At 35.1% G+C, this 17132-nt stretch overlaps 1 protein-coding gene across 1 annotated transcript in view; it reads left to right on the top strand.

Moving 5' to 3' along the window:
- Nucleotides 1-17132, top strand: part of LOC106467419 (hepatocyte growth factor receptor-like) — a 75006-nt gene that overhangs the window by 13844 nt on the left and 44030 nt on the right. Inside the window, exons 3-4 of the mRNA XM_022395598.1 lie at nt 11798-13503; nt 14234-14413. Of these exons, the coding sequence (XP_022251306.1) occupies nt 12304-13503; nt 14234-14413 (1380 nt within the window). The 5' untranslated portion in view covers nt 11798-12303. The remainder of the gene's footprint in view (nt 1-11797; nt 13504-14233; nt 14414-17132) is intronic.

The following is a 17132-nucleotide window of genomic DNA, read 5'->3' as shown; positions in this document are numbered from 1 at the left end:
ATGTTTGGTGGGAGAGGGATTCGAACCCGCGACCCTCAGATTGGTAGTAGAGTGCCTTAACCACCTGGCCATGCCAGGCCCAAAATATAAGAGTGGGGGACTATTGAGGCCTAAATATGGTTTCATGGGATCTGGGTTTTCGTGACATAAATAATATTATAAAATCTTACAGATCCTATGTCATCATCACGTCATGTGTGAAAACAGTGAATATATTCTGACGCTGAAACACACAAATAAAAAAAAAGTATTTATCGCACACAATAAATATTTATTTTATCATTAATCTTTCAATTGTTCGCACCACAGGGGGCGTTATAATGTGACAGTCTATCCCACTATTCGTTGGTAAGGACTAGCCCAAGAGCTAGTGGTGTTGACTAGCTGCCTTCGCTCTATTCTATCTCTTCAAAATTAGGGACGGCTAGCGCAGATATCCTTCGAGTAGCGTTGCTCGAAGCGTAACAAACAATCACAATATTGGTAACTATTTATATGATAAAAGACTAGAAAACTGTATAATTAATTTGAAACTTTTCACAATTCTAAGTATTACTATAAAACAGACTTCGGATAGTTAAATACACTTCAGCTACAACTGTTAACCTTTAAACTTAAGCAAAACAAAATAGGTCATTGTAATTCCATAGAAAGTTATTACTTAACACACTCCAACTTTCCAATATGATTGGGTGACGAGAAAAGTGTAAAATCCTTCAAACTAAGAATTTATTAAAGTAGGTTATTAATTTTCGCTTTGGAAATGCTTTAAATTATAGAAATCCCCAAGGGCTCAATACATTTGAGGTCAGAGTTCTAACGTTAATCTTTGGCACACTTTAACATAAATCGAATTATCCTTTAGGTAACACTCACTTTAGTAGAGTGGCCAAAAATGTTGTTGTTTCCATTAGATTAAATTTAAATAAAACAATAACCTACTTAACTATTTTTAACTACTTAACAGAAATATACAATAACAGTATTAAAAAATATATTTAAGTTTTAATTAAGTAGGTTATCAAGGAAAGAAGATACCAGGTCTACATCTATGACGATTTGATTTCAAACAGAATCGTATAGATTTAGAAGTGTTATGAAACATATAGCCAATTTTTTGAAAACTCGCTGTTCCCGTTTTAAGTTAGTTTCTTTTACATGGATTTCTTTATATATCGGTTGTTCTGATTTTTCCGCCTTGTAATTTGACTCGTGCTGTCTCAATCAATTGCCTTTTCTTAGACTTGAAATTAAACAGAGGAAACACTTTATTTTGTACGAAGAGTTACGTTCACTTTTCCAAACATATTAATCCGCTTATTTCGTGAAATAAAGTTGTCTTCTTGTTTAAAGTCTCTGAAATGAGAAACTTTGCTTGAAACAGGTTTATCACAGCCTATTCATGTTCCCTTGAAGTTATGCTATTCGACTAAGTGAAAAAGATACTCATCATGAAATTAAATCAACCAGGTTATATTAATACGTATATGATACTTCTGTAAGTTTTTCAACCAATTTACTTTAATCTTATGTTACTCGCCGACTAGAGATGAAGCCGTTTTTAGAAACTAGGTTCTTGATTCATAATATTTATCGTTGAATTAAATACACGTGGTATGTCAACTAAGCATAGTAATTTATATTCTAAAACAAATTACCAGAGGTTTTTGACCTCTTCGGAATAGCTAGTCCCTGTTCAATAAATACCTTTTAAGCAGAACTGTATACATTCCACCAGTTAAGTTAGTTTTATATTTAGTCTTAGGTACATGCAAGATATGTATAATATTAGAGATATGAACTATCTGATAAGGTATAAAATACACATGGAAATAGTTATTCAAATCACAAGTCACTCGTCCTGGAAAAAAGAGAATTAAAAAAGCGCGTAAAATTTTTGACGTTTGTGAATTTCAAAGTTTTAAAACTGTCTACAATTAAAATCAAAACTATTTAGTTTAACTTTTTACAGATGGTTATTTCTCTGTAGTATAAAGCCGTCAAATTCTCTGTGCTGTAAACTAGTCAGTTCTTTCTACTATCAGTCACTTTCTCTCTACTATATAGCCGTCAATTTCTCTATACTGCAAAGCCGTCAATTTCTCTTTATTACAAAGCCGTCAATTTCTCTATACTGCAAAGCCGTCAATTTCTCTACTACAAAGCCGTCAATTTCTCTACTACAAAGAAGTCAATTTATATCTACTGTAAAACTGTCAATTTCTCTTTATTACAAAGCCGCCAATTTCTCTATACTGCAAAGCCGTCAATTTCTCTTTATTACAAAGCCGTCAATTTCTCTACTACAAAGAAGTCAATTTATATCTACTGTAAAACCGTCAATTTCTCTATACTGCAAAGCCGTCAATTTCTCTTTATTACAAAGCTGTCAATTTCTCTACTACAAAGAAGTAAATTTATATCAACTCTAAAGCCGTCAATTTCTCTCTGCTATAACGCCATTACTAAAAAAAGACGAAACTACAATTATTTTTCATAACATTTATATGATTAACTACGGAACTTTTTACTGAGATGGGCGACTGATATTGTGTGGTATTCAGATAAGATAAATTAATAAAAACAAACGTGCATAAAAGGACGATTAATAGATACTAAAGTGATGAGATGCAACATCTATGAAGAAAAGATATTACTAAGTTACAAGTTTTAATGTCTGTACGTCCAACAACTCATGTTAGATAAACAACCTTATTTATAGTATTCAGTCCAGTTTTAAACTCTGGACAGTGGCTTATTCTTTATCCAATATAGCCAGGTCATTAAACATATTTCAAGGTTTCTTCTTCAGAAGTCTAAACATTATAAATGTTTTGCTGTCGTTATTTATGTAGTAGGTACTATTTCGAGTGTGGTATTAGAGTTTGTTTCCCGGCAGTGTGATTGGTCAAAAGAAACCATAACGACGAAGAAGAGCTCCTTCTCTTAGGTATTAAATGAAGCCTGCGGTCTCCAAGCAACTGACTACAAAACTTATACTTAAAAGACAAAACATTGCCTCCTTTCAGCTTGTACACATTATCGCATGATTCTTAAGTTTCACATCTACCAATATAGCGTTTCTATAGAAAAAGCAAAATGCCGCCTCTTTCGAAACCATGAAAAAATAATTGAAAATAAAAATGGCCGTGCACGCTCTCGGATTACACAGGCCATGTGCTTTTAGAACAGAAACTTGTTTATTCGACGGTAGTGTCACACCGTCCACGTGTATGTAGCAGCTGTTTATAACTCACTTATACGCGTTGCTACCTTCGCGACAACCGTTCGGAGATCACTGAAAACATAATGATTGAAAGGGAAAACGTGTAAACATTCTTGAATAAAATATTTTTTGAAACATTATAGCGTGTGAAACGATAGAATACCAACTCCGCTGGTTGTGTTGGCACATAAGTAATTTATATAAAATTAATAACAGTGTAGCTCTAGCGTTAACTTACTATTATGAACCACAATAATAAACAAGTTAGTACCCCTCGGTATCATCAGCTACGTTTCTTGACCTCAAACAGGCATTCTCCTTTTTTGTTGATAAAAGAACGAACAGAAAATCGCTTATACTTCTTGAAAACGAGAGAGAAGGAACCCTTGCTATGTCACTAAACATTCATTCATCAATTTTTGGTTTTCTAGTGTCTTGAAACTAAATATGGCCTGGTAGTTGCACTTTTGACGGTGTTATTGTTTTCGTTATCGAGGGACGATGAACAGGGAAGCTGGTAGTAAATTTCTCATCAGTCCGTTGTTTTTGTTGGATTACTTCAGCCACTCCTTCTGTTCAATATAGCTTCTAAAAGCGTTTGATAAGCACTTACTGCTGTACTCTTTATTGTTCGGAAACAAGATAACCAACAGTAATTAAAAAAAACCATCATTGTAGTTGTCAAAATTAGATGATTCTGTAGACACTCCCACAGATTTGGACTCTTAATTTTATAAATTTCTGTTAATTCCAGATGAGAGGTAATTGTATTTCAAAATAAGGTTTTATATTATTGGGTGCACTAGTGAAGTTAGCTCGAGAAAACCTCTAGCATCTATCACTTTTGTTAAAACAGTGACGTTAATAAATATTATAAATTGTAATATCTGTAAGAATTAGATTTATATTTCACGGACATAATAACTAAGTTAATTTGTCTTAAACACGTCGGTAATCGATTTAAAAAATGCATTCAAATCTTAAACTACGCTTCCATTTCAGCTCATGAGTAGGTAATGAACTCATGAGCTAGGCGTGACCTAGCGTATAGAGTGCTTAGATTGTGAATGCGGGGATTCATGGTTTGCGTCCCGTTGCTGCAATAACTCGTTCTGCCTTTTTGGGACGTTAGTACACTGGAGAGTGACGACTAAATTCCGCTGACCGACCAAACAAGATTAGCTCAAGAGCTAGCTTTTTCGCTGACCGATTAGACAAGATTAGCTCAAGAGCTAGCTTTTCGCTGACCGACCAGACAAGATTAGCTCAAGAGCTAGCTTTTCGCTGACCGACCAGACAAGATTAGCTCAAGAGCTAGCTTTTTCGCTGACCGACCAGACAAGATTAGCTCAAGAGCTAGATTTTCGCTGACCGACCAGACAAGATTAGCTCAAGAGCTAGCTTTTCGCTGACCGATCAGACAAGATTAGCTCGAGAGCTAGCTTTTCTGCTGACCGATCAGACAAGATTAGCTCAAGAGCTAGCTTCCGTCAGTTTAAAAGTAAGGTTGCCTGTGCGCAGGTACCATTATCGTAATTTTGCACGAAAATTCTAAAACAGAAACTAAAACATAATCCCTTTTCTATATAATGTTTTAATTGGTGCTTAATATCATAAAGAGAAATCTATTTACTACATGGAAAAGTAGGTACACAAGTTTGTAAAACTAGGGAAATTATATATTGAAGTAATATTACTGTGAAGTAATACAGTCTTTTAAGTGATGTGAAGTAATATAGTCTCTTACGTGATGTGAAGTAATATAGTCTCTTAAGTGATGTGAAGTAATACAGTCTTTTAAGTGATGTGAAGTAATAGTCTCTTAAGTGATGTGAAGTAATATATTACTTCATATCACGTAATATACTATATTACTTCGCATCACGTAAGAAACTATATTACTTTACATCACTTAAGAGACTAGTCTCTTAAGTGATGTGAAGTAATACAGTAGTTTAAGTGATGTAAAGTAATATAGTCTCTTAAGCGATGTGGAGTAATATAGTATATTACGTGATGTGAAGTAATATAGTCTCTTACGTGATATGAAGTAATATAGTCTCTTAAGCGATGTGAAGTAATATAGTCTCTTACGTGATATGAAGTAATATAGTCTCTTAAGTGATATGAAGTAATATAGTCTCTTAAGTGATGTGAAGTAATATAGTCTCTTAAGTGATGTGAAGTAATACAGTCTCTTAAGTGATGTAAAGTAATATAGTCTCTTACGTGATGCGAAGTAATATAGTCTCTTAAGCGCTGTGAAGTAATATAGTATATTACGTGATGTGAAGTAATACAGTCTGTTAAATAATCTGAGGCTAATAACACTACCATTCAGGTTTCGATTGCTATGGTAGGAACAGCCCAGGTAGCTTATACTACTATTAACGCCTACATGGTTAATTAAAGCTGATATTGTTTCACAGTACAACGGATTTTATTCCGTACTGCGAACTGTTCAAGATATTACATAATCTCATTAGCAGCAACTAACCCACAGGAAACATGTCATAATATGTAGCGTTGTGGATTTATTAATGTCACGACGTGTATTCATAAATGCTTATATAAAACTAACTTCCAATCTTTAATGTCGCACAGAAAAGATTGACTTTTATCAAGAACTGCGATAGTGATTCATAATAGGGATTGCAAGGAATTGCACAAAACCCTAATAGAACGTTCGTTCAAGCAAAAAGCATCTTAAACACTAAAGATTCTGTTCAAACAAAACTTTAAAATATTTACTATTGATTGCTAACAAGCCCGTAGCCAGGAGGGGTTCGATGCAAACGACCCCCCCCCCACTCCTGCCGGAGTTCCGCTCGCCTATTAACATGTATTTTATTTATTTCTTTGATGATGGCCTCTCATTATATAATTGCTTTAGTAACACTGCTGTGCATACATACGGAATTAGCATTTTCATACTTATCAGAGATAATTTACTAGAAATGTTTATTTGCAGCGAGAGTAAAGGAACCATTACATATTTCGGAGATTTTTTTTTTCGTTCTTGGGCACTAAAGTTACACAGGAATCGAGTTCCACCTTGGACCCAAAAGATCCTCCCCCCTTTCACACACACACACTTCCAGACCTGGCTACGAACTTGCTGCTAAGGATGTACACCTATAGAAAATGCCCAAAAATGTATGTAGTTAGACTTACAAGAAAAAGAAAATCGGCTCAAAACGGCTCGTTTGTGATTCTTCTTCTTCTTCTTATTATTATTATCTTGCCAGGATACAACAAAAACGGCTTGTTATATTGTACCCAAACCTTTTGTAGAATACTAAATAAGGTACTGCGAAGGTCGTAGGAGTATGAAAAGTCGATTTGTTTCTTCTATATTTCACATAAGCTAAAAAACATCATAATTCTAGTGTAAACGGTGTTATCATTACCCCTTAAAGTTAGCTTTCATACAAATATCTGGTGTTCCTTTAAAAAGCTTAAGTACAGAGTGAAAGAGGAATTATCAGCCAATAATAGATGAACATTAGATGACTGTTGGATCTGGATACTCAATGCTTTGTACACTATACAATCAGTGACTTTAGGGAGCCAACCCCTATATTATATATGAAGTGAAGGAGTAAAAAAAAATCAGTACACATAATATTAAATTTTGTTACATACATTTGTAGAATAATTACTTCAAAAGACACGAAGGTTCAGTTAAAGCGATGTTTTAGATGTATATATATTTTATTTGAAAAGGCTGCTTTTCTACTGGTAAAATTTCACATGCACTAAGCGGGTATCGTGTCTTAATTTAGGCATATATTTGCACCATTTCTATGCATTATATATAGAGAGAGAATTTAGTTACACAGAATGCAATTCTAGGCAACAGCATGGAGCCAAAATAGAGGTTTGTTGTTTGAATAAATAATGTTTACAGTATCTCCAGCCTTGTTTCTTTATTTTTTGTACGATCCCTATTTGCAGGTTCTTAAATTCCCAGTATTTTTATTTATCTTGTTCGAACTGAGAGTCATCACGACATATCGTTGTTGAACTATATCTAACAAAAGAAAGTGTCACTGCTAGAAATTATTTTTAATATAAGGTGGTCGTTATTGGGAGACAACATCAAACGTCACTTCAAGAACCGCAATTGGTCGAAGATATTTACATTGGATGTTAATAAATTATATCAATGCATATGATGTGTTTTAGGTCCAGAGATACTGACTGTTTTCATGATGGATACAACGTAAAATTAGCCGTGTTTTTAGGGGGCGGTTCTGGGTAGAATGGAAGTAATTGCGATAAACACATTGGTTGATTATTTTGCACATTTCCAGCAAAGGAAGGTTGAGTTCTGAGACAGGAAGTTTGGGACCTGTTCCTGTTCGTAATGTTTGGCGCTTCCGCTTTTCGTTGTGATGAGGAAATGCACGTGTTGTGTAAAACGTGCAACAGCCTTGAATGGTACAAATTCTTATTTAATAAGGAGATTGTTAATGTCAGCCAGGGAGTATCTGACAAATACTACACAAAAGATAAGAAGTATAGGGTAATACATTTTTAACAGTAAAAAGGTAGGTGAACTTATTCTTTCTTCGAGAACCTATACAGAAAGGTATCTATGCTTTGTTAAATGGAATTTTATGTCATAACACTTTCGCGTTTCGTGCTTGTCATGCAGATCCCCATGTAATAAAGTGCTTGCTGGTGGAATAATGACAATACATAGGGCTTTTCATAATACTTTCGCGTCTCGTGCTTGTCATGCAGTTCTCCATGAATTCAAGTGCTTGCTAATGGAATAATGACAACGCATAGGGATTTTATGTCATAACACTTTCGCGTTTCGTGCTTGTCATGCAGATCCCCATGTAGTAAAGTGCTTGCTGGTGGAATAATGACAGTACATAGGGCTTTTCGCGTCTCGTGCTTGTCATGCAGTTCACCATGTAGTAATGTGCTTCTATGTAAATTAATACCTATATATACGCTTTAAAATAATTGTAAAGTCTTATTTTTAGGCTAAAAACACTACGTTAGCATGTAACACCTGAAATAATGTTCAGTTTATATCAAATGACAGAATTTCCCTATGCGTTGTCATTATTCCATTAGCAAGCACTTGAATTCATGGAGAACTGCATGACAAGCACGAGACGCGAAAGTATTATGAAAAGCCCTATGCGTTGTCATTATTCCACTAGGAACAGCGCTATTATAACTTTACAGCATCGTGATCTGCATGGAATAACACAGAAAAACAAACTCCTAATGTATTGGATGCTTTTGATTGAGCTACTTAAAGCTTCGTGAGAAAAGATTAATACAACTCTAGTTTTTTTAAGCATATAAAATTTTATCCTAAAATTTAAGATACATATTGGAGATAGAATTTATCGCTTCTATTGTACTTTATTGATTCAAAGATAATTAAAGGGACTGGAACAAGGCTGAGCAAGGTACTGTTCATTTGAGGCATTATGGGTATTGTTCTGAGATGCTCTCTTACAGTTGCACGCATTCTTTGGGAATCATCGACCGTTACTTAGTTAAGCGTCAAACACTTAAGTACGGGGAGAGGGAGTAGGGGTGTTTAAAAAATTTCTTAATTGTTTAAACACTTCAGTAGGCTTGCACCTGTGACTTCAGCAACTTTAGAATGTACAGCAACTTACAGAATACTTAGCCTTGGTTACAACTTAATTGTTTAATTAAACACTTCAGTAGGCTTGCACCTGTGACTTCAGCAACTTTAGAATGTACAGCAACTTACAGAATACTTAGCCTTGGTTACAACTTAATTGTTTAAACACTTCAGTAGGCTTGCACCTGTGACTTCACCAACCTTAGAATGTACAGCAACTTACAGAATACTTTGCCTTGATTACAACTTAATTGTTTAAACACTTCAGTAGGCTTGCACCTGTGACTTCACCAACCTTAGAATGTACAGCAACTTACAGAATACTTTGCCTTGATTACAACTTAATTGTTTAAACACTTCAGTAGGCTTGCACCTGTGAGTTCAGCAACTTTAGAATGTACAGTAACTTACAGAATACTTAGCCTTAGTTACAACTTAATTGTTTAAACACTTCAGTACGCTTGCACCTATGAGTTAAGCAACTTTAGAATATACAGTAACTTACAGAATACTTAGCCTTAATTACAACTTTTTTTTTATGATTTTGACAAAAATTCGTTATTGAATAACTGGTAAATAATTTTTTCATCAAATTTTATAAATAGTATTTTTCACGGTCCTTTGTTCTCTGAGTGATAGTAAGCTTCTGTATGTTAATAAACACGTACATACTTTAAAGCAGAAGTGTCTGTTAAGTGTTTAACCAACAAAACAAAAAATCTTCGAGGCATATGTTTGGTAATTTTCATCCATCAAGCTATCAGATAAAAGCTCTCATTTAACAGCTATGACGTCACAAGATAGGTCTTTGTATAAAGAGTTGCTTTCTCCCAAAACGTTTTAGAACGTCGCAAACACTTTCAAACAGAAGAAAACCTATTTTAAATATCTAACGAACTGATTTAATATATCGAACCACGTGGCTTATACCATGAAGCAAACTAGTTAAGAGCATGAAAGAAACTGCTTTAAGATTAGATAATTAAGGATTAGGATGTGTAATAAATAGGTTTATAACATGGAATCAGTCGGTTTATAGCATTTAACGAATCGGTTTACAGCACTGAACGAGTCCGTTTATAGCATTTAACGAATCGGTTTACAGCACTGAACGAGTCGGTTTATAGCATTTAATAAATCGATTTACAGCATGGAATGTGTCGGTTTATAGCATTTAATAAATCGATTTACAGCATGGAATGTGTCGGTTTATAGCATGGAACGAATCGATTTATAGCATTCAACAAATAGGTTTACAACATGGAACAAACCGGTTTACAGCATGAAATGGGCCAGTTTACAGCATGGAGCAAATCGGTTTATGGCATTTAACGAATTCGTTTACAGCATGAAACGAGTTAGTTTACAGTATGGAACGAGTCGGTTTATAGCGTTCAACAAATAGGTTTACAACATGGAACAAACCGGTTTACAGCATGAAATAGGCCAGTTTACAGCATGGAGCAAATCGGTTTATGGCATTTAACGAATTCGTTTACAGCATGAAACGAGTTGGTTTACAGTATGGAACGAGTCGGTTTATAGCGTTCAACAAATCGGTTTACGGCATGGAATGAGTCGGTTTGCAGAATCAAACTATTCGGTTTCCATCTTAAAATGACGCGGCTAAGAATATGGAATCCATTGGTTTGGAAAATGGCAGTATGCACCGTGTTATTTCAACTATTACAATGAATTAGAATAAATATTTTGCATAAACAAACATATAGTTAAGCACAAATTTATCTATCAACTGCTGCCCCCTTTCAATGTTAACTTTTGCTTGATCAAATTTAAAGCAATAAACTGCTCTGTTGAGTAGTGTACGATTATTAAAATTAGAAACTATACCAACAATATTTGAAATCTTGAAAGACAACATAAATGAATAAATTTTTTGTTTTGTTTTTCTGCAAGTGGTAAGTATACTCAGCACGTTTCAATTATGAACACGCCCAAGTACTTGAAAGCGAATCAAATTACTTGGACTGCAAACAGTAAACAAACTCGTTTTCTTTTATGACGTTCGTTCAAGACACCTAGAAGATTAGACAACGCTCTTCAAACTAAGGAATTCAAAAGTACAGCACAGATCAGTAAAGGTCGTGTGAGATTGGATTCCGTTCTCTAGAATAACCACTTGATCTTGATTATATACATGTTATATAGACGACCATTAGAGAAGAAAATGCAGTGACTGACCTAGAGGGCCAATTGTGGTAGATAAATAAATTAAAATCCTTAAAACCTGATTGGCTTTGTTGGGAAGAACATCACTTGCTGTACTGGTATCGAGAGTTACTGACTGGCTGATTGTTTAGTCCGATGATATCGTAATGAGTACACTACAAAGTAAACTTTTAGCTACTGAATGAGAGCTTCGACGAAGTGCTGAAGATAAGAACGTGGAGTATTTCTACTAGTTGAGAAATGTTAGCATTATTTAAACATTTTTGAGAAAACACGTGTATTAAGTATTGGTGAGTCTTTATCCAAAACGAAATTACTTTCTTTATAGTATGTCCACTTAATACTTAACTATTAAACGTTTCTCTTAAGTAGGTTACCCGTCTTTTGAATGTAAAATAATTTATTTCTAATATGTTGTATTGCATGTAAAACGTAGTGAAGGGTCAATATTGTTTGAAGTTTAAAGCAATACTTCGTGGATGTCAGAAAATAATAAGTGGATAGCTATAAACTTGTGCTTTTATTAAGCCTAAGGAAACTAAATATATCATGCCATCTGTCGGGCTTCCATTATATATCAGAAATGAATTCTATCTTAAGTATATTAGTTAACTAACATTTTAAGTGTTTTCATTTTTCTACATTACTTCCTGTTTTAATGGACTTGCCATGTTTCCTGAATCTTTTCAACTCTTGTAAAGTATATCATACGACAAACACAATGAATTAATTTCTTCTTCATTCTTTTATCCCAATAGGCCTGTGGAATGCATATGATAAAAAAAAAGGTACTTTAACGCACGAGATAGCTATATATATTGTGTGTGTGTTTGACATACCGCTCCAGAAGAAAAGTTTAGAAAGTTGGGGGCGTGGGTTGTCGAATTCCGCCTTACCAGCTTCCGCTATTAAGAAGTCCTTGGACCTTATCGACACCCAGAACGTGTTGTATCAGTCAGCACTGCCAGAAGAGGCGCTCTGCACTTTGTTGGGACTCCTCCAACAGTTGATACTAGGTTTACCGCCAGGTGGAGGACTTTGAGAATGTTTTAAGTCTAGACCATTCTAAAATATTTTAAAAGCTCCGCCCTGGTGGGCCCTTTAAAACTGGCGTTGTCAAGTGCTTTGAACCATCTCTGAGAATCTGATGAAAGAATTCATAGGTTTGAGAAGATGTTAAGCTGAAATCTTCACTCGTCGACTACAAAGGATTTTCCAAATCTTGAAATTTAGTTTCTTGTTGTTTAATTAAACGATTTTTAAAATGACTGTGACAAAAGTTTTAAAGAAACACTTTGTGAATAGTAGTTGTTATTCCTTCAAAAGAAATTTTTGGATGTTAATTTTTCTAAAAGTTGTAGAGCTGATTCTATGCTCCAGTACTCCAAATGGTAGAGGCATTCGGCACATGAAAGAGTTTACCTCGACCAACCCAGTATTCCAAGTTGTTGTTCATCAGAACACCAGTGAGGTTTTTGTTGGTGGCCGAAATTACCTCTACAAATTTGATCGTAATCTTACTCTATTACAAAAAACTACTACTGGACCTGAACTCGACAGTTTATTCTGCTTACCACCCCCATTTGTATGCAATAAAACACGTCTACCATCTGATAACGACAACAAGGTTCTGGTTCTGAACTATGATAAGCCGAATTTTGTATTACTTTTAAGCTGTGGAACTCTTAATCAGGGTATGTGTACGATGTATCCTGCTTCTGACATTCTAAGAAGTAAAAGGATAGGAAGTAATCACAGAAATGAAACAATCAATTACATCGCTAGTAAAGGGTCTGTCGTTGCATTTTTTGTACCAAGACCCGTGGGAGGCTCTGTATTGTTTTCTGCATCATCTTATGATGGACGACCCGTAGAACTGAGACCCGAGGCAGTATCCAGTAAAATAATCAACGTCGTTACTAACTCTGTGAATTTCCAGTATACTTCGAAAACAGATTATTCCCACACAGGTGTGGACCTCTTGACAAAATACAAGAAGAATTATCGAATTGAGTATATCTATGGGTTCAGTTATGGGAGCTTTTCGTATTTTTTAACAACTCAGCGAATGTCTCCAATATCAGACAATTATGAAACCCGTCTAGCCAGGATTTGCAATAACGATTCGACATTCTTCTCGTACATAGAACTCCCTTTAATGTGCCAGAGAGGTTTGGATCAATACAACATCGCTACCACCGGTTTTCTTGGGCAAGTTGGTAGTACCCTGAAGCGACGTTTGAAATTGAACCACATTAAAGACGTACTGTTTGTAACTTTTAGCCGTGGTAAAAACGGCTACTCCAAGACCGTAGACAAATCGAAGGGTTCTCTTCTTTGTTCATTTCCCATGACTCATGTGATTAGTTCTTTTACAACTGCCATAAGACAATGTTTCCAAGGAGATCATCGGACCCAACTGTTAGAAGTTTTTCACGGAAGACGTAACTCTTGCAAGAAAGTGGTAAGTATTAGAACTTTTTTAACGTTCATGATATAAGGTATAATATTAAATTTTTCGAAGTTAGGTTAGCGTTTTAAAACGCATAGTATCTATTGCGTAGCTTAGTGATTAAAGTAATGGACTATGGATCTGTGGATCTCACGCTCTCGTCACATAACTTCCAAAAACAATTGCGCCCCTTACCTTGGAGCCGTGGATGCGCTATAAGGGTGACAGTCAAACCCCACTACTCGGTCAGACAAGGGTAACAGAAGAGTTAGCGGTGGGTACTGTTGACTAGTTAGTGTACATTTCCTTCTAGTTTATCAAATAAAAATTGAGGATGGTTAGCGCAAATAACCCTTGAAAAGCTTTACACGAATATTCGTAAAATAAACTGTATGTGTAATAACCCACGTCTGATTTTTTTTTTTAGTCGAATAGCCTATTTTATATAATGTAATCTATTAACTGACCTCTTAATACTGTTGGCGTAATGCAGTATTGGTATTTGTGTCTACATCTTTCATCTTATACTTAAATTAATTCAAAATATTTTAATAATAACTTAAGAATACTGAACGTTTGGTTGCACGTGCAGAATTAGTTTATTATTTAAAGAACATATATATATATATATACTTTTTAAAGAAGAAATTTTTGCCACATGTTTAAAAATATTTGGATATTTTATGTACTAAAGTTGATAACTATTATCACAAATTTTCTGTTTGTTGTATTTTCTCTTCAGAATATTCCTATAGATGATAATTTTTGTGGTTCCGGATATAACTCTTTCATCCAAGGACGAGACAGTGTCTTGGGTGGGTTTCGAACTCATGTAGATGGCCAAATTACTTCTCTTGCTGTAACACTTCAGAATGGAAAAACAGTAGCAGCTTTAGGAACAGAAGAGGGTGACGTCATCAAGGTGTGTTTTTAAATAATTTTGAAAATAAAATATTTGAGTAAGAATTAATGTTTGTTCCACATTTTGAACTCAAAAGTGTAAGTAATTTTAAGAATTATATGTTTATCCGAGTTTATAGTGTGCATGATTTTCAGTCCATATATCTGAACTGTTTAGAATTGAGACCCCCCCCCCACTATAATTTCGTAGCCTTATAAGAAACAAGGATTTACCTGCGTTTACATCTTGCAATAGATTTATCTGGTATAAAAAAATCTTACAAGGTGAAATAAGATATGTTAATATTTAATGATTTATTAGATGTAATATAAGGGGCAAGATTTCTGAGAGCGCTGTTTAACCTCTGGTTTTACCGGTTTTTAACAGCTTCCTAAATATATATTTTTTACTCGTATTTGTGTGTTTTCTTATAGCAAAGCCACATCGGGTTATCTGCTGTATCCACCGAGGGGAATCGAACCCCTGATTCTAGCGTTATAAATCCGAAAACTAGCCGCTGTCCCACCGGTGACACTCATATTTGCATCAGCATTCTTAGAAAGAAAAAAAAACGAACATGTTTATTATATTTTTGTAAGCAACTCTGACCTTTCATCAGTTGTGGTACTGTATTATTCGTAGAGTACCACTTTATTTGTTTGGTTACAAATTTTCTTACAAAGCTATACATATAGTGGGCCTGGATTATGAACCTGAGGATTCGTGGTTCGCGAACTGTTGTCTGTTTGTTATGAATTTCGTGCAAAGCTGCACGAGGGCTATCTGCGCTAGCCGTCCCTAATTTAGCAGTGTAAGACTATAGAGAAGGCAGCTAGTTAGCACTACCCACCGCCAACTCTTGGGCTACTCTTTTACCAACGAATAGTGGGATTGACCGTTACATACACGGCTGAAAGGGCGAGCATGTTTGGTAGGACGGGGATTCGAACCTGCGATTCTGAGATTGCGAGTCAAACGCCCAAACTACCTGGCCATGCCGTGCGTCGCGAGAATTGTTGTCTTAAAAACTTGTTCCGCACTTTAAAACCATGGGTGTGACATAAGAGTGACGGTCAAATCTCACTATTCGATCTATACAAAAGTGGCGCAAGAGTTGGCGACGGATGTTATTAACTAGCTGCTTTCTCTCTCTTGTATATAGTCCACCTGTGGGACAGCGATAACTATATACATACTTACAATGCTTAAATCTGGGGTTCGATTTCGTGAAGTGGACACAGCAGATAGCCTAGTGTGGGTTTGCTCTAAAAACAACCAAGCAAACTGTTGTATACCAGTTTAAGATTAGGCCCAAATATCCCTTTGTGTAGCTTTGGACGAAATTATGGAGCAAACAACAAAGTCTTTAGAGAAAGTGTAATCTTATTATACGTTATGGTGTACCTGTAAAGTACGATTTCTTTAAGCCTTCTGTTTCACCTAGACAAGTATTATGTTTTGATTATCCTTACGTTACCAGAAGATAAGCGGTTAGTTTAGATTTGATATTGTGGTTGAAGTTTACTGTCTTAATTGTATTTAACAACTGGAATGTTTTAGAGATAATTTCTAAACGTATCAAACTTTTGTGTTCACCAATGAAAACATTTAACATTTTTTTTTTTAATTTACAAGGAAAAGAATACAACAAAGACTTAAAAGGGAGTAACAAAAGGCATATAAATTGTTAACGATCAAAATGATTGATTGTGCTCAAACTTAACGTTCAAATATGCATATCTGTATCACGTGGTCAAACGACTTTTAGGAAACTGAAATTCTCATGAACATACCAGCTTTTTTATATTAGTAACGAAAACCTTGAAAGACTGAAAGCTTTACTAAGAAAGCGAATGTTAAACCGGATAAGAACAGAGAGACTATGATGAACTTAAACCTACCATCTTGTTGGCAGGTCGCAATATTCGACATATTCATCATTTTAACCCATTATGCCTTGCAGTTGTCGCCTAGTTCACACTGGGGACATATAATAACCAGGTTAGGCCATCTGGTTTTTATCGTCCATGTTTCCCTTCCATCCACAGACCTCACAGTTGACATTGCAGTTTATTTGCGACATCACTTGTATGTGAAATCACGACGATTTCCGTTTCCTTGCATCGTTTCGTTGAGCACGTAGACCATTGATTTATATGGGTTGTTAGGCCGTTTTAAGGTCGTAAGGACATCTGGCGGTGTTATTTTGCCGTGAAGCATAATGGCCTATGTTTAGATTTCGTTATAAAATGAATGAACTCCGGAGTTTGAACAGTAGTTATGTATGGTTATTTTACTATAATTTTTATATTGTGTCAACTCCAAAACCAATTAAATTAACTTTTTTGATATAATCTTTAAAAAGAATTACACATTGCTTCCGGTGTCATGGAGTCGAGCAGAATTAGACAAACGACATCAACTCTTTTCAGTAATCATTCAAGCTCTCAAAGTACAGTAACCGCGCAAAATGGGGATCATCATTCTTTGCAATAGAATGGAGAAATAAACTTAAGTTCCTTTTTAAAGCAATGTTAAGAAAATTTAAATCACAAAGATAAATAAAACATTTGGTTGCATATGGCTGGCTTTGGACAATAGTGTATCGATTTTCATCATTGGTACATAATATGTTTTTCAGAAGTAATAAAACTTTCGAAAAATAATCTAATTAATAATGGCTGGAGACGGCTTGAATGGGTAATGAAGAATAACTTTAATATAAGTACCTGATGATGAC

The sequence above is a fragment of the Limulus polyphemus genome, unplaced genomic scaffold (genome assembly GCF_000517525.1).
Source record: "Limulus polyphemus unplaced genomic scaffold, Limulus_polyphemus-2.1.2 Scaffold2607, whole genome shotgun sequence".
Classification (NCBI taxonomy): domain Eukaryota; kingdom Metazoa; phylum Arthropoda; class Merostomata; order Xiphosura; family Limulidae; genus Limulus; species Limulus polyphemus.
Note: the sequence above shows the minus strand (reverse complement) of the source record. Positions and strands in the feature narration are given on the sequence as shown.